Genomic DNA, 22841 nt, shown 5'->3' with positions numbered 1-22841 from the left:
CAAGAACATGCACCTCATACCTACAGTAAAAAAATTGATGTGGGTCATTGAAATAGGGCGGCCTGTAGCGTAGTGGTTAAGGTAAATGACTGGGACACGCAAGGTCAGTGGTTCTAATCCTGGTGTAGCCACAATAAGATCCCTTAACCCAGTGTTGCTCCAGGGGAGGATTGTCTCCTGCTTAGTCTAATCAACTGTACGGCGTTCTGGATAAGAGCATCTGCCAAATGCCAATAATGTAATGTAATGTAATGTAATGAAATGGTTAAGTAAAAATAACATCCATGTTCTGCAATGGCCATCTTAGTCTCCAGACTGAATTTTTAATATTAAGCCACTAAATGTACCACTAAATGTACTTTTATTTTTGTTGATATTGATTTGTATCTGGCAATACATTTGCAATACAAAAATAAACTGTGCATATGCGGTGCCACAGAATATACTTCAATCTCCCTTTAATTAGGCAAACAAATGTACGACGTTACAGGCAAGCCAGCAAACCAGCCGGTCCATCATGAGCCGAAGTGACTGAGCTGGTTGATCAGCTCACCAAATTAGGTCAACCACAAGCCAGCTTGACCTAGCTGGTTCATCAGCTTGACAAAGCTTGTCTACCAGCAAAAGCCAGCTGAACCAGGCTAATATGGGTGGCCTGTAGCGTTGTGGTTAAGGTCGTGGTTCGATCCCCGGTGTACCCACAATAAGATCTGCACAGCCGTTGGCCCCTTGAGCCCTTAACCCTGCCTTGCAGGGGAGGATTGTCTCCTGCTTAGTCTAATCAACTGTAAGTTGCTTTGAATAAAAGTGTCAGCCAAATGACATGTACTGTGCCAGTTAAAACCTGCTTGGTACCTACACAGTATAACACATGCCAACTTGTTTGTAAGTCTGGCATACACACATTCAAAACCACACGCATGTGCATAGACACATGCATTCAGAAGCAACACACACATATGCACACATACTACACATGCAGGCAGAGACGTACTGCATACAAGCATGCAATGCTTTATCTTTTACTGAAAGAGGAGCAGTTTCAAGTAGGCTTGCATATGTTCTTCATCAGGTGAAGATGAGTTATGGCTCTCTGTCACGACCGCCATTTTGTTTTCTGTATAATACTTTTCTGTTTCCTTTGCATTTTGTGTCTTATGTCGCTGTTCTCTTTCCGTAGTCCTTTCTGCTCTGCCTGTTCATTCATTTGTTAGTTTCACCAGTGTCCACTCCTTATTTGCATTTCCTTCCTGTCTCGTGTCGTTTGTTTCACCTGTTTCTCGTTGGGTGCCTGTTAGTACTGTCCTTTTCAGTTCTTGTTGCTAGTTCGTCTTTTCCTGTACCTGATTCTGTCCTTGTATTTTCCTGGACCCCGGTTCTAGCCTCCGCTTCCCTGTTCCTTCATTTTTGTGGTATCTGCCCTGTTTTGATTCTGTTTTGGATATCCATTTAAAAACATTTTATTCATCTCTGCCTGGCTTTGGACCCTGGCTTTGGAGTCTGTGTTTTTTGGAGTTTGTATTTGTACCTTCACTTGCTTGGACTGTCGGCTCTGGTTTTTGAACTCTGCCTGTTTTGTATTATGCTTCTGATTGCCCTGTATTTGCCTGTCTGCCTGGATTTCAAACATTGGCTGTTTTTGCATTACGTTTTGGATCTTCCCTGTGTTAATAAAGCCTGCCTTTTTCACATCATCCCTGAGTCTGCGTTTGGTTCCTTTGTCCCGGTCCCTGACTGCTCTCAAAGAAACAGAAAACATTGGGATGACTCAACTCAACTGTTAATGGCAGGTATCGCACTTGACGTAGAAAGCATTTCTTTATGTTATTGAAAATGATGTGTGTAGTTGTTGTAATTGTAGCTATTAATAAATCACATTAATTAATTAATATTTTGTCATGAAAATATATATGATGTGAATTCGAATATGCAACAGTGGGAAGGATAAATAATAAAAATAATGACAGAAGACAAAAAGAAGCAAATGCAGACAGGGACCAAGGGAAAGATGGAGAGAGAGGGAGAGATGGAGGGAGAGAGAATGATAGACTTACAGCAGGGCCTTCTGGACCAGGGGGACCATTCATCATCATTCCCTGTGAGACAGGAGAACCAGAGTCTGAGATTACATCGGCTTACATGGAGAAGAAACCCCTGCAAATGTGTAAGTGTCAGTGCAAGTGCATGTACAGCAGTGTGTGTGTGTACTGCAGACTCTACATATGAACTCACATAACTGTACACACATCTGTATGTGTACTACGCCGCTGCCTTTGACTGGAAAGTGACGGCATGTGTACGTGCGTGTATGCGTGTAATTGTAAGTGTGCGAGTGTACTGTAGGTATAAAATATGTCGTATGCTCAAGTGTGTAAGCATGAGAGTGTAAGTGTAGCTGTGTATAGGAATGTGTCTGAGGATGTGGTGTCCTTATGTGTGTAAGAGTGTGTCTGAGCGTGTCCTTATGTGTGTAAGAGTGTGTCTGAGCGTGTCCTTATGTGTGTAAGAGTATGTCTGAGCGTGTCCTTATGTGTGTAAGAGTATGTCTGAGCGTGTCCTTATGTGTGTAAGAGTATGTCTGAGGGTGTGTTTATGTGTGTAAGAGTATGTCTGAGGGTGTGTTTATGTGTGTAAGAGTATGTCTGAGGGTGTGTTCATGTGTGTAAGAGTATGTCTGAGGGTGTGTTCATGTGTGTAAGAGTATGTCTGAGCGTGTCCTTATGTGTGTAAGAGTATGTCTGAGCGTGTCCTTATGTGTGTAAGAGTATGTCTGAGCGTGTCCTTATGTGTGTAAGAGTATGTCTGAGGGTGTGTTTATGTGTGTAAGAGTATGTCTGAGGGTGTGTTCATGTGTGTAAGAGTATGTCTGAGCGTGTCCTTATGTGTGTAAGAGTATGTCTGAGTGTGTCCTTATGTGTGTAAGAGTATGTCTGAGCGTGTCCTTATGTGTGTAAGAGTATGTCTGAGCGTGTCCTTATATGTGTAAGAGTGTGTCTGAGGGTGTTTATGTGTGTAAGAGTGTGTAGTGTATTACTCACAGGCTCTATGATGGCAGGCTCTCCCTTCTGCCCCTTCTGTCCTCTCAGTGCCTCAACCTGCAGTTCACACACTTTACTCATTCGCTGCTCTGTGTATCGATTCTAGCTGCATCGGTCAAATATATTTTCAATGACTTTCAAATACGTTTTCAAAAACTTCCAATCCAAGACACATTATTTACAAATAGCCTTCACAGTATTTTATGTTTTCAGAAATGTGTTTGGAACGTGTATGTGACATATTTGAAACATTTTAAATGCTGTCTACAAAAGTAAGATGTATACATCCATTTAATTGATGTATTTCCATATACTATATACAACTGAACATCCATTAGTGGATTTACGTTTATACACAAGTTTTCTATATTTGCATCATATCACAAGAAAGTAAGCCATACTACACTTTGAAATACTGGGTTTCAAAAAGTTCAAAAAGCAGACATTCATCCATATCCATTTTTTCGAAAATGAGTCAGATGGTTCTGAAAATAAAACCTAGGCCTCATAAATTGATAAACATCATTCTACCATTTATCTATGGTCTTCTATAAAAAGATTTCAGTACACACATTGGACTACATTCCTGGCCATAATATTTGCTTTTAATGCCTTTGAACTCATGTTTAAAATGTTTTTTGGAAAATATCTAAAATACAAGTACCTTCTGTCTCAAGAAAGTATTTTAAATGCAAAGCATTTATTTGGACCTTCGTATTTGGAAATATTAACATAAATTACGAATGACATTTTCACATAGAAACATTTAAATACATATTTGACCCTGAGCTGTACTCATTTACTCATTTTCAAAAATGAAAGTGGGTCTCATTACCTCTTCAGTCATTTCATCAGTTTTGGCGGGTAAAAGCTTGTCCTCGGGGTCCACATAGTCAGGGTACGCATAGTACGTGGCCGTCATCTCTTCATCATCGTAGTCGCCGATCGATTCCTCTTTGAAGCCGCCCAGATCTGTGATTTCCGTAACATCCGCTTTCATATCTATGACCTCTGCAAGATCGGTGCCTGCCTCACCCCCTACAATGCCCACTTCGCTGGCTCCAATTTCGGCTTCAGCTTCACTGGCTCCAGCTGCTTCACTGGCTCCAATTTCAGCTTCAGCTTCACTGGCTCCAGCTGCTTCACTGGATTCAGTGGCAGCTTCACTGGCTCCAGCTGCTTCACTGGATTCAGTGGCAACTTCACTGCCTCCAGCCCCCACAGCTGTAGCTTCCCCTCCAGCTTGCGCTTCACTGTAGACCTCCTCCCCGTACTGCAGGTGCATTTCTTTCCCATAGCTGTCATCATAGCTTATGACCTGCACACAGGCACATAGGCACTGTAAGAAGCAAGAGACCCCCGCATAGAAAGGGACAGGCACTGCAGCAGCATCACACCCCAACATGCAGCCCCAAACTGTCTCTCCTCTGTTCACTCACAGGTAAACACACACATACAGGCACGTACACCCACACTCTGGTAAAAAAATCACAAATATACTGCTAGATGGTTGAGTATCAGCACCCCGCTTCCATCGAGTAATGGGTGTAGACGGCATTAATTACAGCAGCCTGGCAAAATGGTGTTAATGCAGATGTTGAATGTACACAAATGCCTCCCAGGCTCAGGGGACAAAAGACAAAAACACACCCTAAGACACACTCCATTTCTCTGTGAATCCAGAGACTGTGTGATGCTTCGCTACTAATTGCTGACCTTTCGAGGGTGGTGTTTGGATACAAACTAAAACATTTAGCTTTTCCAACAAAATTGGAACAGTGCCTCGTAATTTCTTGCAGCACACACGTCGAAAACAGACAAACAAGTAAAGCGATATGAATACAGGTTAGTAAAGACAAACACGAGTAACACCAGCTGAATGCAGGGTGCTCCCGCACGTGACAGCGGTACTCACGCTTGTGCTGTTCTGCGTGATGGTGACTGACGCGTGTCCGTCTCCAGTGATAATCGTCTTCTCCAGTTCAGGCCCGGTGCCCAGGCCGATCATGCCCAGGTCCACTCCCCCCGTGCCCTGTCCTACACTGCTGCTGATGATCACTCTGCTGCCCGTATCCAGGGAGTCCGTGGGATCTTCATAGGTCTCATAATCCCCGTATGCCTCGTAGGGGGCGCCCTCCTCCGTGTCCGTCTCCGCTGTGGCCTGGACAGCCGCCACTTCCGTCACCTGATCCCAAAGCAAAGACTCACAACTTTAACCACAGAACGAGGAAATACTCACAACCTAAACACACAATAGCCAAACACTGAAACCTAACCGAACAACAATAAAAAACACTCACATCTAACCACACAACAACCAAACACTCACATCTAATCACACAACAACCAAACACACACATCTAATCACACAACAACCGAACACTCACATCTAAACATACAACAACCAAACACTCACACCAAACCACTCAACAACTAAACACTTAAACCTAACCACACAACCAAACACTCACACCTAACCACACAACAGCCAAACACACACACCTAACCAGACAACAACCAAACACTCACACCCAACCATACAACAACCAAGCACACACAGACCTAACAATACAACAATGAAACACTCAAAACTAACCACATAATCAAACACTCACAGAGCAACCAAGCGTTCACACCAAAACATATAACAAGGAATCACGAACACCTAAAAACACTGCCTAATCACACTGCAGACACTGAAAGAAAACTACCCAACAAAAACCAAGCACCAAAACCTAATACCAAAACCAAATGAAGCCTTCCCCCCTAATTCCACAACAACCAGGACCAGCTATATCTGTACCGCTTCCTTGTGGAGTCCTGCTACTTCTGGAAGAGGTGGTGACTCAGTGGCCTTCTTGTCCATGTCCTCATAGTAAGGGTACTCATAGTAGTAGGCATCATCCTCAGGTGCCTGTCGGAAACCAGAACAAGAGGTTTACTCAAAAAATCCTGCTTCCTTCGAAAAAAAAAAGTTTTTTTGAAACATGAAAAGTGTTTTCAGAAAACATACAAACCAACTTATTATTCAAGACACGAAATTATAAAATAAATAATACAATCTAATTATTTTATTCATTTAACACAACATTTAAGATAACACACATATTAATAATAATACTATAACACCATGTATAAACATTATATAAATGTTTTTACATGGTGGAATCATAAAATAGGATAATTTCTTCCATTTGGCAGGTGTAGTTCATTTTTGATATCTGGTGCTTACCCTTTAAAATTGGGGGACTATGAGCAAGGTACCCTTTTCATGGAAATTTTTTGTTTCTTCAGTATATGTGGATATGTCAGAAGAATGTTTTTTTTAAGTTGTTGTTTTCATCTCGAAAAAAACATCTTAGCGATTACCTTTCATGGTGGAATGATTACGCTGTCAAAATGATCTATATTTCAATTTCACAACAAAACAATTTTATGCCTCATTGATCTTTGCATGTTAGTTTAGTGTGCTCTCCTCTGACTGAAGTGCTTTTTATTAAAACAGTAAATATGGTTGGGTCTGCTGGGTAGCTGACTCGATAACAGTGCCTCCTACTCTTGAATGAGCACCACGGCCTCATGTCGAATCCAACCGGTGCCTACTATGCCTGGCAGCTCCACTAGGGCAGGGCACGATTGGCTTTGCATTGCCCAAGAGATATGTGGGAGGGATAGCAGTGTGCATTGCCTGAGCGACCTCTGTAGGCCCCGTGGCCCGCTCTCTGCAGTCGTGTACGGTTGGGCCTCCTCAGCCCCCACACTGTAACGCCGTGTGGCTGTGATGTGTAAAATGAGCAGCTGTTTTGAAGGACGACCACAAATCGTCTTCAGTCCTCGGCAGCAGGTGGCGCATGTGAGCCCGATTGTGCGCAGTTCGTGAACTCGACATTCGAAATTCAACATTGGTGGCTGGTCACTTCACGGTTTTGTTTTTGTAAGGCCTCCTGTCAGGACCGGTAAAAACCGGCTTCAGCTCATTACTGCCGCGCTTAGTTCTACTGCTCACAGCGCCCCGGCATTTAGTACAGCAGCTTACTTCATACATATCTAAAACCGTGTACTCCACACGGTTTCTTGGGTGTGAGTATGTCAGGTCCCCGGTTTTCAGACACACTTACGTAATCGTAGAAGTTGGGCTCTTGGTTCTGGGGGGTGTCTGAGACAGGAACGTCGCAGTCAGGGCTGAAGTGCTCGCAGTAATCATAGGCAGCCCGGTGGTCATCGGCGATCAAGAGCTGCTGAATGTCTCCCTGAAGCACAAAACACAGAGTGCAAATCAGACAAACAGGAGAAGGTCAACACATTCAAAAACTGTACTCCCATAAGCACACAGCAGATTAATGTCCCGCATGGAGTAGAACAGGAACCAGCACTGTGTTACTGAACCCCATAACTTTAGTTCCAAGAAGAAAGATCTGTGAATTTATAGATTCAGAGCTAATTCACACTAACTGGCCATGGGAAATCATGAATCATGAATTTGGACACCTTAGTTTGCTCTATTTCACACTGTAGACCACCCAGACAGAACGCAGAACCAGGCTGCAAAGGCTAAATGGATAGCATACTGCAGATAAAGTGTTTGTGTGTGTTTGGCGAGAAAGAAACGTCAAATCGAGGGACCCTGGACTGTATTTCACAGTATCCTCCCTGTGGAATTGTCATCCTCTGTCACTGCAGCTGAGGTTCATTTTTACCAGGCTGCCATCCTCTCGCTGCCCTCTCTTCCTCCTCCTCTTCCTCCTCAGGCCCTGGCCCTCCCCCACCCGCCTCAGCCCTCACTGCAGATGACTATGCCACCATTCCTTTGAGATGGTGCAGTTCTCAAACTCCACACTTAATCCAACCCCCTCATTTCGTCCCGCCTCACCCCTGATCTAGCTGCCCTCATTACACCCCCCCCCCCCCCCCCCCCCCCACCCTCTCAGCCTTCTCTCCTCTTACGGGAGCCGAAACCTTACACCTCCTGCTGTCCCACCTCCTGCCTGCTCCTCGGACCCCACTTCCCCATGCTCCTGTCCATCTACCCAAACATTGTCCCAGTCATTCCCTTCCTGGTGATCTTATCCCCGTCCAGGAGATGTGTTCCCAATCTCCTCACAGACTTCATACTCTCACCCACTGCTCATGAAACCCACTCTTCATCCCTCTGCAGCAGCAAAATGAGCACTAGTTCGCATAGTTTGCAGTTTAATTTTATCACATGAAACGAAAGTATAGATTCAGAGCTACAAAATTACAAAAATTGACCAAATACTTTGGCCGTAAATAGAACATTATACTTTTGTTTGTATCTGAGTTCTGAGAAATAATTTTCTAATAATAATTATTTTGCATACATTCTCAGCACAAAATCCACTTCCCGAAAAGGAATTAGTGCATCAGTGAGATCATTAGGAATGTGCAGTGTTGCAATACAAAATATTCATAAATATGAAAAAAAATGAGTGCAAACTGGTATTTTCATTCATTCATTCATTCATTCATTCATTCATTATCTGAACCCGCTTATCCTGAACAGGGTCGCAGGGCGGCTGGAGCCTATCCCAGCATACATTGGGCGAAAGGCAGGAATACACCCTGGACAGGTCGCCAGTCCATCGCAGGGCACACACACCATTCACTCACACACTCATACCTACGGGCAATATAGACTCTCCAATCAGCCTAACCTGCATGTCTTTGGACTGTGGAAGGAAACCAGAGTACCCGGAGGAAACCCACGCAGACACGGGAAGAACATGCAAACTCCACACAGAGAGGCCCCAGCCGACGGGGATTTGAACCCAGGACATCCATGTCGCCCCAACTGGTATTTTAAGTAGGTTTAAAAAGTATTATCTTTGTTAACACAATCTTATCATATCATTACAATGAGCTGCAACTTATGTGTCAAATTATTTTTTATTTAGCGTTTTACATAAGTATGGGCACAGGGAAGTGACTAAACCTACGAGGGGTGTCCAGGTCTATCACAGTAAAACAGCAGTTCAATACAATGCAGTGTAATTGTACAACATTGCAACATTATCCTTACAGAGTAGTACATACTCCTTAATGTAATCTGTGCATGAAGTGAATAACATTCACAAAGGCTTCACATAATGCACACCTTAAAATTAAATTCCACCCACAAATATTTGGATCCTTGCCTTGCCTATTGTCTAATTAATGGCGGAAAACCCTACCTTGGTAAAATAACTCCTTTAATTAAAAGACACAAGTAGTGTCCATGTTCATCTCCCGTAGTCCAAACACAAACAATGGCTGGGTCGTATGGCATTACAGTCAGCTGCAATGATTCCCACTACAATTAGAGGTCTTATAAGCAGTGTCTGCATCAGACAGCAGGATTTAGTACTGTAAACATTACACACCACAGTAATGTGGCATGTCCAGGCCGGACCTGCTGCCACCAGCAGTGTGCTGGACTGGCTCACCTCTGAGCAAGGTGGGATATTCTATAGGTACAGGCTCAGACGTGAACAGTGTTTCTATTTGATTATGAAGTGTGATACAGGCATTTATACACTGTCAACTGGCACACCTTGACCATAAATTGTAAAATAACACTTTCCCTTCGAAATGGATCATTATAGGGTACCTATTATTCGTGTCATGCCATTATCACCATAGCGTTTAGCAAACCTGTTAGTTTAAAATCACATTTTAAATGTAAAATACAGGTAAGGGAAAACGTTATTACACTCTAAAGTATAAGGTAAGAGAGACCATATGTACTATTAAGTACTCTGAGCTCAATAGGGACTGTATGTACTGCTGAGTACTCTGAGTTCAATAGGGACCATATGTACTTTGTAAGAGTTGATTTACCACTGGGCATTGCGTAGGGGCATTTGAAGTAATGCAAACAAGGTCATAGTGATGTATTAGCTATTGTACTGTTGTACTCAGGGTATTCTAGCCGCCAACTGTGGTATGCTAGTTTGGAAGTTGATTGTACTCTTCAAGGGTTCTGATTATCTGTATGTTTACACTAGGACTCGGAACTGTACTGTCCTCTCAGGTCCTCTTCACACTTGTACTTGTGTCTGATCTGCACTTCGTTGTACGTCGCTCTGGATAAGAGCGTCTGCTAAATGCCATGTAATGTAATGTAACAGTGTAATGACTTTGATTACATTCTTTACAAAACCAACTGCACAGTCTTTGTTAGTTTTTTTGCATTTTAAATTGTGCAAAATCCAAGTTAAAATCAGAATAACAATTTAGCTATAAGGGCCTTCCTCAGTGTCTAAGGCCTAAGTGAACTACACAGACAGAACAGTTACTGCAGTAACAGCTGACATAGACAGACAGATGCAATTGGTCAGCGATAATTAACAGATATATCATAAAGATAAATTAAGGTACAATTTGTAGGCTATAACAATCGCAATTCCAGTGTGCTTTAATAAATAAAGAAAGAAAGAAATGAATAAGATAATGTAAAAAAATTGCAACTTATCTCAATCATATTTTTCAAGTCAACATGAGTCAAACATTAAAATATAGTGCATATCGGTAGCCCATATGAGAGATTTATGGGAAAAAAGATTAAAATCTTTGTTCATCGCCTCTAGATCCAAAAGGACTCTTTGTTGTAGTTTCCTCTCCTTATGTCCACCCCACCAGTGAGGTAAGATCCTCTATACCCCAATAAACATTCTGGACAGAGAGATAGGGTGGGTTGAGTCGTTAAAGTGATGGTACACAGGAGACGTTCTGTCTTTATGTGTAACGGCCCTCCAGTGGTCCATTTTTCTACAAAATTGAGTGTAAAATATAACACAGGCGGCAGTCACAGCCAATTGCCTAACTGATCTATGCCTAAGATCTGCATGTGATAAACTGTTAAATATTTCTGGGAAGTGACTGGAATAACTTTTTCTGTAAGTTGTGAAAGATTCTTCTTTTTAAAGTGAGCACGTAAAACAATTATTCTAAGCAATGCCCTCCTGACTATTTCTGTTTCCGTTATTCCAACACATACTATACTGTGTCCATATTATTGGAAACAAAGACATAAAGATAAATAGAGCTAGGCTACATTTTAGAAATCACCAAAATGGTCTAAAGGTGATGCTACATGAGGCAACTTTTGGAGCAACAGTTGCAGCAACGGGCAACTCATGATACAAAGATAAACTACTGGTGGAAACAGGCAATGGAACAGGCAGAGTGAATTGGAACAAATTTAAGCCAAGCAGTGGTGAGTTTCCTGAAGCATGTTGTAGCAGTAAAAATGTTTTGAAGTATCTCAAGAAAGTGCAATTTGTTAGCACAAACCTTTAAATAAAATTCTGTATAGCAAACTCCTAAAGAGTGAATTTGAGTGAAGGCTACCTTCACGTAACTCTTAAAAAGCTGGGAAACACACATACAATGTTCAAGAGCTGTCCAGAAATTGTGCATGAAGTATATTGTACATTCCCAAACAAATTATTACCAGGAAAGAACATTTTATAGTTGACACAGATTTTAACCAGTCTGGTCATTCTTGTTCGATGGCTGTCATTAACCCTTTCCACAATCCCCACCCCCCCAGAGGGCAAATTCAACCTACTTTGTACTAGCTCTATAAAAGTGTCAATATCTCAAAAACTATTTCCTGCACACACACATGGTTGAAGACCTAAATGAATGAAGAGGCTTGTAGCATGTTTAGACAGAACAAAGTTATGTCAGAGCATGTACATACATAGTACACAAAATATACACTAAAATACAATCAATTACCAAACACCTTATGTTTTTATAGCTTAGCACTGAATATCTCAATTTCTAAGTCAAGGACCAACCCAGAACTACTTTATATTTCTGCATAAACGTGCCATACTATTATATCCTCCAATGGCCTGTCTGATCAGTACTAAGCTGATAACAAACAGCTCTTTCTCTCCGTCCCCCCTCCAATACAGTAAACATCACAGCTAGTCTGCAAGGCATGTCAAATTGGATGAACATCATCGACTAAAAACTATTCAACTTAACTATTTTGGCCGAGCAATCTTTCATCTCAAGTATACAGAATGCCTAACGCACTGTGTAAACAAATGCTAACAAAAGGTCCAGCCCCTTCATGGACACTAATAAATCCTGGAGCTTACCTCCACCTTTGATGCTATACTTAATAGCTTGGCTTCACTTCAGTCTAAAAACAGCCTCTATTAAATCCAGCAAGTGTGCCTCTTGCCTGAAGGGCAAGCCGATAGTGGTGATGGCAAATGGTAAATGGTTGGCATTTATATAGTGCCTTTATCCAAAGCGCTGTACACTTGATGCTTCACATTCACCCATTCACCCATATACACAAGCATGCAAATGTATCACCGAACAAGCGGCCACAGACCACACCGTGAATGTTAGAGGCGGTGGAACTACTATACCTGAAAGACCTCTTCGTCCAGAATCCTGGTTCCGAACACCATGATGCCCGTGGTATCGATAATGGGGTGTTCACTTCTGCTCAGAGTTTTGCTGAACTTCCGCTTACAGTCGAGAACGAGAGTGACTGTCTGCTTATGAACACTGATGGCCACTCTGTGCCACCTGAGAGAGTGAGAGAGAAAGAGACAATCCATCCTCATGTGCTCATAACAAACAGGACTGAATCAATATTGAATTGATGAAATGTATAAACACACCCTTTATTAAAATCTGAAAATGAGCACTTTAAACACATTTAACGACACTGCTACATTGTCAGTGACTCACTGGTGTAGACCAATAAAGTTGGTCTTGCTATGGAGTGTACAATCTATTGATCCATTCAAAGCAAGTCAATGATTGCCAACATTGCCTGCAGTGTCTAAAGGTGTGCAGTGTGATGTCACCACCAGCTGCTTCTACATGGACTGATATAACCACTACACGAACAACCGTAAAAGACGGACCTCTCGAAGGGAACTTACTTGCCGTCAGCCAGGTGGAGCCCCCTGAAGAGTGGGTAGTCCTCAGGGCCGGGTTTGCCAGTGTGGTCCTCGTACAGGAAGATGGGAGAGCGCCCCAGCTCCATGCCGACTTGCTGAACACCCTTTGCGTTGTAGATGGACAGGAGGAATGGTTGGCTGCCTTTCTTTGGCCTCACCGTGGCCAGGATGGAGAAATCTACCGGGAAGCCGGAGTCTGGAGGAAGACAGGTACAGGACATCTGGTCTAGGCTGATAAAGCTGCAGCCACCTGCACAGTATCTGACACAGACGAACATTCGCTTTATTTTCCTGGGGAGATACATGATGGCAAATGAGAAATGGCTGCATTTATATAGCGCCTTTATCCAAAGCGCTGTACAATTGATGCTTCTCAGTTACCCATTCATATACACAGCAACGGCGATTAGCTGCCATGCAAGGCACCGACCAGCTCATCAGGAGCATTTGGGGGTTAGGTGTCTTGCTCAGGGACATTTCGACACACCCAAGGCAGGGGATCGAACCGGTAACCTTCCAACTGCCAGACGATGGCTCTTACCGCCAGAGCCAATGTCGCACCTACATCTGGATCTAAGGAGAATTTCTCAATGTAAAAAAATAATTAAATCAGATAAACACAACCATCTCTACCTGAACTTTATCCACACACATTAAACATCTTAAACGGTGCTGGATCCACTGAATTCCAATGCACCTTTCCGACGAAAATCGTCATTTTACTAACTAGCTAACACTGCTGTCCATGTCATAGACATAAGGCTTTTCAAGCTACTCAAAAGTAACGTTAGCCAGGAAGGGAATTAAAAGAAACTCCTCCACAATCTCAAGGAAATTACTCATTAGAACAGCAACAATAACACCAATAGCAGCAATAAAAAAAAAAATACAACTATATATACAACTGTAAAAAATAGAAATATTCATAATTTATTACACTGTAACAGTTCAAAGGAAGGCACGTGGATGGCAGCACTGTGTGTGATGGTGAAATTGTGGGAGCGGTCATCATGGGTTGGCTTATGACTTACCCGTTAACAAACACCGATAGATCTGGATTTGCCAAACCACAAGCCCATTCTGTGGAACGAACTGCAACTTTCCAGTAGTATTGTTGCACTGAATGTATAGGAATCATATATTTCTAAATATAAAACTGAGTAGCAGATAGTACACTCTGGCAGGGCAAATCCAGCCCCCCCCCCCCACCATACTGTATGAAGGTTTCTGCCGTCTTTCCCAGATATTTGCAAAGTACATCTCAGTGGGGCTGTTTTTGACATCCTGGGTAGTTTTGGGATAGTGTTTCACAAACGAGACCATTTAAGGTCTAACATAAACTATAAGGAGTCCCCATGCATCCAGACATATGCCATATATCATCTAAAGTAAATTTAGTTACTTATCAGGACTCCCCATGTGCCTACAAAATATAATATCTATGGCTAATATCAGTGGTTCCTATATGGCTATATAATTCTTACTTTTTTTCATGTATGGCTGATTCCTATAAATTTGTATATGGAGTATAAACATGTTATGATAAAAGGAATGCCAGAAAGTTCAAAAGTTGCAGATTCAAGGTCAATTTATATGCTTTATTGCAGCTGTTAACAAACCAAATGTCTAATCTATACAATATGTATATAGAAAATATTGAAATATTGAAAAAAAAAAAATAAAGAAGTCATATGCCTTATGAAACCGGAAATGTTAAAAGAAAGAAAAACTTCACACATGAGGTGCAGGGGAGCTGATGCACACAACTCAAACACACCTTCATCTGACCTCTGACCTCTTATAATTCCACTGAGGAGTCTGATCCCAGAAGCAGTCATACAAACATCTCACATAGTGAGTGGTAGAGGTCTATTCTAAGGAATAATTCACAACGAGGTGGTCGTTAAATGGTATTAAACTATTCGAGGCCTATACGGCAGTGGTTGCCTTCTATACCATTTGGAGCTTACGTGTGTTTCATGGACACCTTCCAGCCATTCAGAATAGAGTATTCACCCAGACCACGGCATAATGTTATAGTTTTATTTGCAACATCTTTCAGCGACTTAAAATAACATTCACCTAACTACTGTACATGGAAACTGTATTACACGGAATCGGATATTGGAATATTTTGTCTACCCATTACCCATTTATTTTAAACTGAACTTACTATTACTATTATTAAAAAAATAAATAAATAGGTTATTGTTTTTGTAAACATTCACAACTCAGTTTCAGTTAACCATCTAACCGTTCACACCCCTAGCGGAGGTTGCCCATTTTCATTTCATTGGTTACCACATGCCATGACCAGCCCCTTTCCCCAAAAGGGAGAACCTTGCACAGTTCTGCACCCCATTTGAATCATAGCTAGCATTACAGATGATTTATGGGGTGGGTTAATGTTCCCCTCTAATCTTTCGCTGTATACGTGTTTTCACAGAACTACTACCACAAGCTTAGCCTGAAGAGGGACATCTGGTTCCACTCTGACACTGCTGGGCCTGCCTGTGACCTAACGACTCCTAGCCTGTTGAGCACTGCATGGATAAAGAGTATGAGCTAAGCATGAACTACAGATGCTGTCTATAAACTCTGGATGTGAGGCTCGGTGTTTTGGATCATTATCAAGCACATGACCGCGAATGTCTCCAGGATCCTCACACCAAAGCACATGAGCTACTTCTGACCATTGAGGGTCCACTCAAATATGAATAATGGATTCATTGATTCCACAGTGCAACAACACAGAAAAGTCTTTTAGATTTCTGCCATTTGAAGCAAAAATGTTCTCTCAAATTTAGCTCAGACTCATCCCATGTTTCAAGAGAAACAGGAGGAAGACACAAAATTGCTAAATTCATTCAATGACCCACACGCATCGAGCAACATAACTTGATAGAATCCAGGACACAGTGAATTGAATGAATAATAAACAGTGTTTAAACAGAGTTTGTTCTGATTGAGGTGTTCAGCACACTCACCTGGGTAAACCTGTTTCGTGGGCACACTAAGCTGAGCTTCTTTGGATACTCTATAAGCCACATCAGGTCCTTGGGAAGACTTCCTGTGAGCACAGAAACCAGTTGTTTTTGTCACACCTTCTGGCAGACTGGCGAAATCAAATATCTTCAGGAGATCAGCAGGTTCGGCTGCAGGGGAAGAGAAGAGAGGGGGATTGTCACTCTGCTGAACACGGTCAGACGGACTCAGAGTCCTTTCAGACATGAAACATAAAGGCCAACACTAAACACAGGGCGTATACTTATTCTCTGCCTCCATTGGAGACAGCCTTCTGAACATAGCACATTCTCATTCTCTGTCTTGCTTATCTCTCAGGTAAGCTCATGCAAGTGTTTCACTCATGCCCTGTCTGTTCCTGAACAGGGCCCACATCCTGATAACAAACCAGTCTGATCTACTACAGCCCAACCTGAACACAGAGACATCTCTCACAGTGACCTGAACACTGAGATGTCTCTCACAGTGTCCTGAACACAGAGACATCTCTCACAGTGTCCTGAACAGAGAGACATCGCTCACAGTGTCCTGAACACAGACATCTCTCACAGTGACCTGAACACACATACATCTCTCACAGTAACCTGAACACAGATATGTCTCTCATAGTGACCTGAACACAGAGATGTCTTTCACAGTGACCTAAACACAGAGACATCTCTCACAGTGACCTGAACACACACATGTCTCTCACAGTGGCCTGAACACACAGACATCGCACAAAACTATGAGTCTATTGACTCATTGATTATATTTTCACTATAATCTCAACACTCAATCATCCCACAAGCTTAAATTCCCAAGTTATAGGCCTTGGAATTTTGTTGGAACACAGACAAAAGAAGATGGAATCAGCTGGCAGCATCTGCTTAAGACAATTACCGTTACAAATTACAGATGGTTTTTGTAAGTAACCTTCAATATCTTCAAGAAGTACTTACAGTATGTTAACAGTAAGAATATCAAACTGGGAATATTATGCACTTTTTAAAACAGGCTTAATTTGGTTTTACGGTGTGGCAATTTGACTCCTTACATTCATGCGGTGGGAGCAGATATAACTTGTTATTCCAAGGTTTGCAAAAATGTGATATTAGCCAAAGAAGTTCTCACTGATGTTAGATATGCTTCTAGAGCAAGCCAATTTTAATCAAACTGTGATTGTAATAGACCTCAAAGTCTTATCCACTTTCTGTTCAGCTTGGGGAATGGAATAAAAATAACTCACCCCCCCCATTCAGACGGTCAGGATGACGTGTCTGTTTTACCAAAAACAAAACAAAACAAAAAAGTTCCACAAAAACACCTCAAATGTGTAAACTGGTTTTTGTAAGGTCTTGTAGGTGGTTAACATACAATAAAATACAAGAAATACAATAAAATACAATACAAGCAACTAGTTGTTTTGGAATTCAACTCTCTTGAAGATATGCACAGTTTACTAGGATCCAGAAAGCAGAAAAATGTTCATTCTGGTCATATCTTAAGCTCCAGGTATGTGTACATGGCTAAAGAAAGCATATAAGACAGGAGGCTTTTTACCATCATACACTTGCTATTTTAGAAGCAACTAGTCCATTATCTCTTCAAGAAATGCACAAGATATGCACAAGATAGGTTTCAAAAATAGCTTCCTGAAAGCAGGAAAACTTGAAATGCTCATTCTGATAATATCTCAAGCTCCAAAGGGTGTACATTGCTAAAGAATATATCACGAGGAACCTTCCACTCTCATATATTTGTAATTTAGAGGCAACAAGTACATTCTCTCCGATATATGCACAGTTCAAAAAACTAGGTTCCTGAAAGAGAGAAAACTTAAAATGCTCAGTTTGATCATATTTCAAGCTCCAAAAGGTGTAAATTGCCAAAGTAAGTATAAGGAACCTTCCACCATCATAGATTTGTCATTTAGAACCAACTAATGGATTCTCTCTTGAAGATATGCACAGTTTGACAAATGAGGTTCAAAATGTGCACATCTTGACAAAGTAGGTTCCTGAAAGCAGGAAAACTTGAAGTGTTCATTCTGGTCATATCTCAAGCTCCAGAGTGTGCCCATGGCTAAAGTAAGTATATATGACAGGTAACCTTTCACCATCTTACACAAATGCACAGTTTCAAAGACTAGGTTCGAGATGTGCACATGGTGAATTTTTTTAACTGGGCCTGTAGTCTCAGAAAAAGAGAAACCTTGATCACCTCCCAAATCTGAAGAAAGTTCAACAGCAGATCAAACAGAAACAAGTCACCCCTGAACAAATTAGAAAATGTATTTAATCAACAGTTTCAGGAAATATCTGTATAGTGGAAATCCAGCATAATGTAACAACCATTTCTAAGCTGTGATTAATGGACTGTGATGTCACTCATATAGTTGCTACCGTTAGCCAGCAAAGACATTTAAAGCAACCACTCGAATAACTTCAAGGATCTCACCAGTAACTAAAAAAATTTCAGTATACAGTGGGAGCAATAATTATTTGATCCCTTGCTGATTTTGTAGGTTTGCCCACTTACAAAGATTGGAACTGTGTAGAATTTTAATCATAGGTACATTTTAACATTGAGAGACAGAATATCACAAAATAATCCACAATAACAACATCATATAAATTTAATATAATATTTTCACATGAAATAGTATTTGATCTATAGAACAATAGGACTTAATACTTGGTGGAGAAACCTTTGTTGGCAAGCACAGAGGTCAGACGTTTGTTGTAGTTTTTCACCAGGTTTGCACAGATCTTGGGAGGGATTTTGGTCCACTCCTCTTTGCAGAGCCTCTCCAAATCCTTAAGGTTCCGAGGCTGTTGCTTGGAAACTCAAAGCTTCAGCTCCCTCCACAGATTTTCGATGGGATTTAGGTCTGGAGACTGGCTAGGCCACTCCAGGACCTTAATATGCTTCTTTTTGAGCCACTTCTTTGTTGCCTTGGCCGTATGTTTTGGGTCATTGTCATGTTGGAAGACCCATCCACAACCCATTTTCAGTGCTCTCACTGAGGGAAGGAGGTTGTCGCCCAAAATTTCCTGGTACATGGCCCCATTCATCATCCCCTCGATATGGTGAAGTCGTCCTATCCCCTTACCTGAGAAACACCCCCAAAGCATAAGGTTTCCACCTTCATGCTTCACAGTGGGGATGGTGTTCTTGGGGTTGTACTCAGCATTTCTCTTCCTCCAAACACGGCGAGTCGAGTTGAAGCCAAATAGCTCTATTTTGGTCTCATCTGACCACATCACCTCTCCCAAGCCTCCTCTGGATCATCCAGGTGTTCTTTGGCTTCAGACGGGCCTGTACATGTGCCTTCTTCAGCAAAGGAACCTTGCGCGCACAGCAGGATTTTAATCCTTCACGGTGTAGTGTGTTACTGATGGTTCTCTTCGTGACTGTGGTCCCACCTGCCTTCAGGTCATTAACAAGCTTCTCCTGTGTAGTACTGGGCTGATCCCTGACGTTTCTCATGATCATTGATATCCCACGAGGCGTGATCTTGCATGGAGCCCCAGACCGTGGGAGATTGGCGGTGACTTCCAATTTCAAAAAATTGCTCCAACAGTTGTTAACTTCTCCCCAAGCTGCTTGCTTATTTTCTTGTAGCTAATCCCAGCCTTGTGCAGGTCTACAATTTTGTCCCCGATGTCCTTAGACAGCTCCTTTGTCTTGGCCATGGTGGAAACGTTGGAATCTGATTGATTGTGTGAACAGGTGTCTTTTATACAGCTACCTAACGATGCAACGAGTTGACACAGGTGTTTTGGGTAATGAGTTGAGATTAGGAGTGCTTCTTAATGGAAAACTAACTGGTCTGTGGAGCCAGAATTATTGCTGATTGGTAGGGGATCAAATACTTATTTCATGCAAAAATACGATAATAAATTTATAAAATTTATATGATGTTGTTATTGTGGATTATTTAGTGATATTCTGTCTCTCAATGTTAAAATGTACCTATGATTAAAATTCTACACAGTTCCATTCTTTGTAAGTGGGCAAACCTACAAAATCAGCAAGGGATCAAATAATTATTGTTCCCACTGTAGTCAACATATTCATATCCTATTAAAATAGTTCATAAAAATCGTATGGCTTTCAAAACGGAACTGAGCAATTTCCTTTAGAAGGGAAAAACAGTTAATATTTACGCATATTGCATGCAACTTTCTCGTTGGTTATTTGCATGACCCACATATTTTAACTTTATTTTTAGGCTAGCTACAAATACGTAGCCTGCCGTCCAGACAAAAAATAGAATGGCTTGTTGTATAAAGTACAAGTGATGCTTCTCATTCACTCATTCAAATGCACACAAACGGCGTTTGGCTGCCATGCAAGGCACCAACTAGCTCATCAGGGGGTTAGCTGTCTTGCTAAGGGACGCTTCGACACACTCAAGGCGGGATCTTACTAGCAACCCTCCGACTGCCAGGCGACTGTTCTTACCTCCTGAGCTCACATGGCAGCCAATCGCTGTTGATGGCTCAGGCAGTAAGAGCAGTCGTCTGGCAGTCGGAGGGTTGCCGGTTCGATCCCCTGCCCGGGCTGTGTCAAAGTGTCCCTGAGCAAGACACCTAACCCCCAAATGCTCCTGACGAGCTGGTTGGCGCCTTGCATGGCAGCCATTCGCTGTTGGTGTGTGAGTGTGTGACTGTGTGACTGTGTGTATGAATGGGTGAATGAGAGGCATCAATTCTAAAGCACTTTGGATAAAAGTGCAATATGAATGCAGTTCATTTATGATTTACCCACATCGGTACATGGTGGGTCAGAAAATTATCAGAAGTGTCAATTTAAAAAAAAATTCATTGGACAGAAATTTGCCAGTGGAAAATGTGCACAAGCCATTTGCAGGTCCATATACAAATTACAGAAATCTACCGGCATGGCGCTGATGCGGATGCATTTGGTAATGGTGGGGATGATTCTGCTTTGGTGTTCCTACCAAAGAAATAAAGCTGCTCAGTACAAACAACAAATAACGTTTCAGGTTGATTCTCATGTTGCAAAAACGACGTACTGCAACCAGTCTACTTCTACGCATGATGAAGTTTGCTGTAAAAAATGTTTTTACTTTTATACAGCAATGCACTGTTGTGTGCACAAATCCCTTCTCCTCCAGTTCATCACTGAATACTTTTTAAAATGCAGCCATTTTCACGGACTTTATCAAGCATTTGTTTTTTGTCATCTTTGGCCTATAAATGCAGAAGACGTCACCCAAGTGTAAAATCCAGCTATGACCATCTTCAAATACCAGCTGTTTCAAAACATAGCTTGAGCTGGTCAAACCATCTTGAGTATAGAGCTGGTCTGAACTGGTCAACCAGCTACCACTTGGTTCAAAACCTAGCTTGAGCTGGTCAAACCATGTTGAGTATAGAGCTGGTCTGAACTGGTCAACCAACTACCACTTGGTTCAAAACCCAAAAACTTGAGCTGTTTTTTTCTTTCAGCAGGACAGACTTTAGCAGCATTCCATGTCTGTCCTCTATCACTCATTCTTCCACCTGCTGTCAGCCATCTTGTGTAACGTCAAAAACTGCCCGCTTGCAACCCGTAATACATAGTGTGTTCGGGTCATTTCCTGAAATTAGGATGGGAATTGGGTCAGATTGTATTTTCACTTCAATTGAACGGCACTAGAGACCAAGACCACCTCTCGCAAGCGATCCAAGAGTTTGTGATTGTGCACATTCTCCTATGGCCAAACATACTGAACTGAAGGAAAAGCAGTCCAGGGTTCAATCAAACCATTCCAAACATAGCATGTCTGGGGCAAATATTAACTTCTTACATGTTCTTCTAGTGGATTTTACTTAAAGGTCTTATGTTATTCATGTCATGTTTATGGCCACTTTCATATTAGAAAGCACATTAGAAATCCATAAGAGAAAATGTTGCATATGAAGTATATTTTAGCAGTAATGTATTTAACCCCCTGAGACCTAAGCATATTTTGGATGATTTTCCCCTCCTCTTCCAATACAGTCGTTTCATTGTATTATATGTGTGAGAATTGCAATGGTTTTCCCAAAAAAAAGAAAAAACTCAAATTAATTTCTTGTATTCTGACACACTCCAAGATCTTGTTGTGAGAAAACAACCAAAAACAATATCACACATCGCAGAAAGCATAAAATATTCATAAAATTATAAGCAGAAATTGCAAAACAAAACTGCCAAGTATTAAACTACATACAACCAACATAACTATATGTATATATGGGTGTATATATACTCCTAAAGTGTGCCTCACTCCACAATCTCCTTACTTGACAGAGGCAAAATGGGAGACCCTTTGCAGCTGGACTGCCTACATTCTTGATAGGGTATCTCCAGCTCTGACTAGTTTAGAACCGTGCTAAGAGTATCTAAGGAAACTACGAGAATTACGTCAAAGTTATAGATTGATGCAGCTTTGCCATGGTAGATTTATGGTAAACCCGACCCCCATTTACATGCCTAAAGGACTGGCTTGCTTTGCTAGAAAAAAGATAGTGTAACCAGCAGCTCCGCAAGAATCTTAGCTTTTAAATGCAATTTACGGATCGAAAATGCGTTAAGAAACAATGTTTTTATCAACGTTTGATTAGGAGAGTTATATATACTGTATCTGTGCCTTATACATTTGCCATGACATATTTGTCAGACCTTTCTATAATCTAAAATAAAATTTGTATCTGTATTTGCTGCCATATGTGTTAATTGTATGTATCACAAAATACGAAGTTGCCAGTACACCAGCCTGCAACACGTCCAGTGCGTTTTGCTTATTTTGAAACTGTAGTCACAACAATATTGTCCCAAAACTCTCCCTGGACCTGTAGAAGCTGCACTGCAC

General features: G+C 41.6%; 2 protein-coding genes across 2 annotated transcripts in view; both read right to left on the bottom strand.

Annotated features, from left to right (window-relative positions):
• Window positions 1–3909, bottom strand: part of LOC133139883 (collagen alpha-1(V) chain-like) — a 46180-nt gene extending 42271 nt beyond the window's left edge. The window contains exons 1-3 of the mRNA XM_061259336.1: window positions 3874–3909; window positions 3039–3095; window positions 2055–2096 (exon numbers count right to left, since the gene is read on the bottom strand). Coding sequence (XP_061115320.1) covers window positions 2055–2096; window positions 3039–3095; window positions 3874–3885 — 111 coding nt within the window. The 5' untranslated portion in view covers window positions 3886–3909. The remainder of the gene's footprint in view (window positions 1–2054; window positions 2097–3038; window positions 3096–3873) is intronic.
• A 167-nt stretch (window positions 3910–4076) lies between these two features.
• Window positions 4077–16201, bottom strand: LOC133139973 (collagen alpha-1(V) chain-like). The gene is made up of 7 exons (XM_061259464.1): window positions 15958–16201; window positions 12953–13166; window positions 12428–12590; window positions 7157–7288; window positions 5842–5952; window positions 4950–5223; window positions 4077–4336 (listed from the first exon to the last, which is right to left on the bottom strand). The coding sequence occupies exons 1-7, from the start codon at window positions 16199–16201 to the stop codon at window positions 4077–4079; spliced, it is 1398 nt and encodes a 465-aa protein (XP_061115448.1).
• Window positions 16202–22841: the final 6640 nt, after the last annotated feature.

The sequence above is a fragment of the Conger conger genome, chromosome 11 (genome assembly GCF_963514075.1).
Source record: "Conger conger chromosome 11, fConCon1.1, whole genome shotgun sequence".
In the NCBI taxonomy this organism is placed as follows: Eukaryota; Metazoa; Chordata; class Actinopteri; order Anguilliformes; family Congridae; genus Conger; species Conger conger.
The sequence above is the reverse complement of the archived record's forward strand: the minus strand, read 5'-3'. Positions and strand labels throughout refer to the sequence as shown.

What these genes read in the sequence shown, in the direction of transcription:
- LOC133139973 (XM_061259464.1), bottom strand. Translation starts at nt 16,201, where the DNA reads ATGTCTGAAAGGACTCTGAGTCCGTCTGACCGTGTTCAGCAGAGTGAC. An exon ending in TGGACGAAGAGGTCTTTCAG is followed by an intron (nt 7,289 to 12,427) that starts GTATAGTAGTTC and finishes TTTGTGCTTCAG; the next exon opens with GGAGACATTCAGCAGCTCTT. An exon ending in GCAGAACAGCACAAGCGTGA is followed by an intron (nt 4,337 to 4,949) that starts GTACCGCTGTCA and finishes CTATGATGACAG; the next exon opens with CTATGGGAAAGAAATGCACC.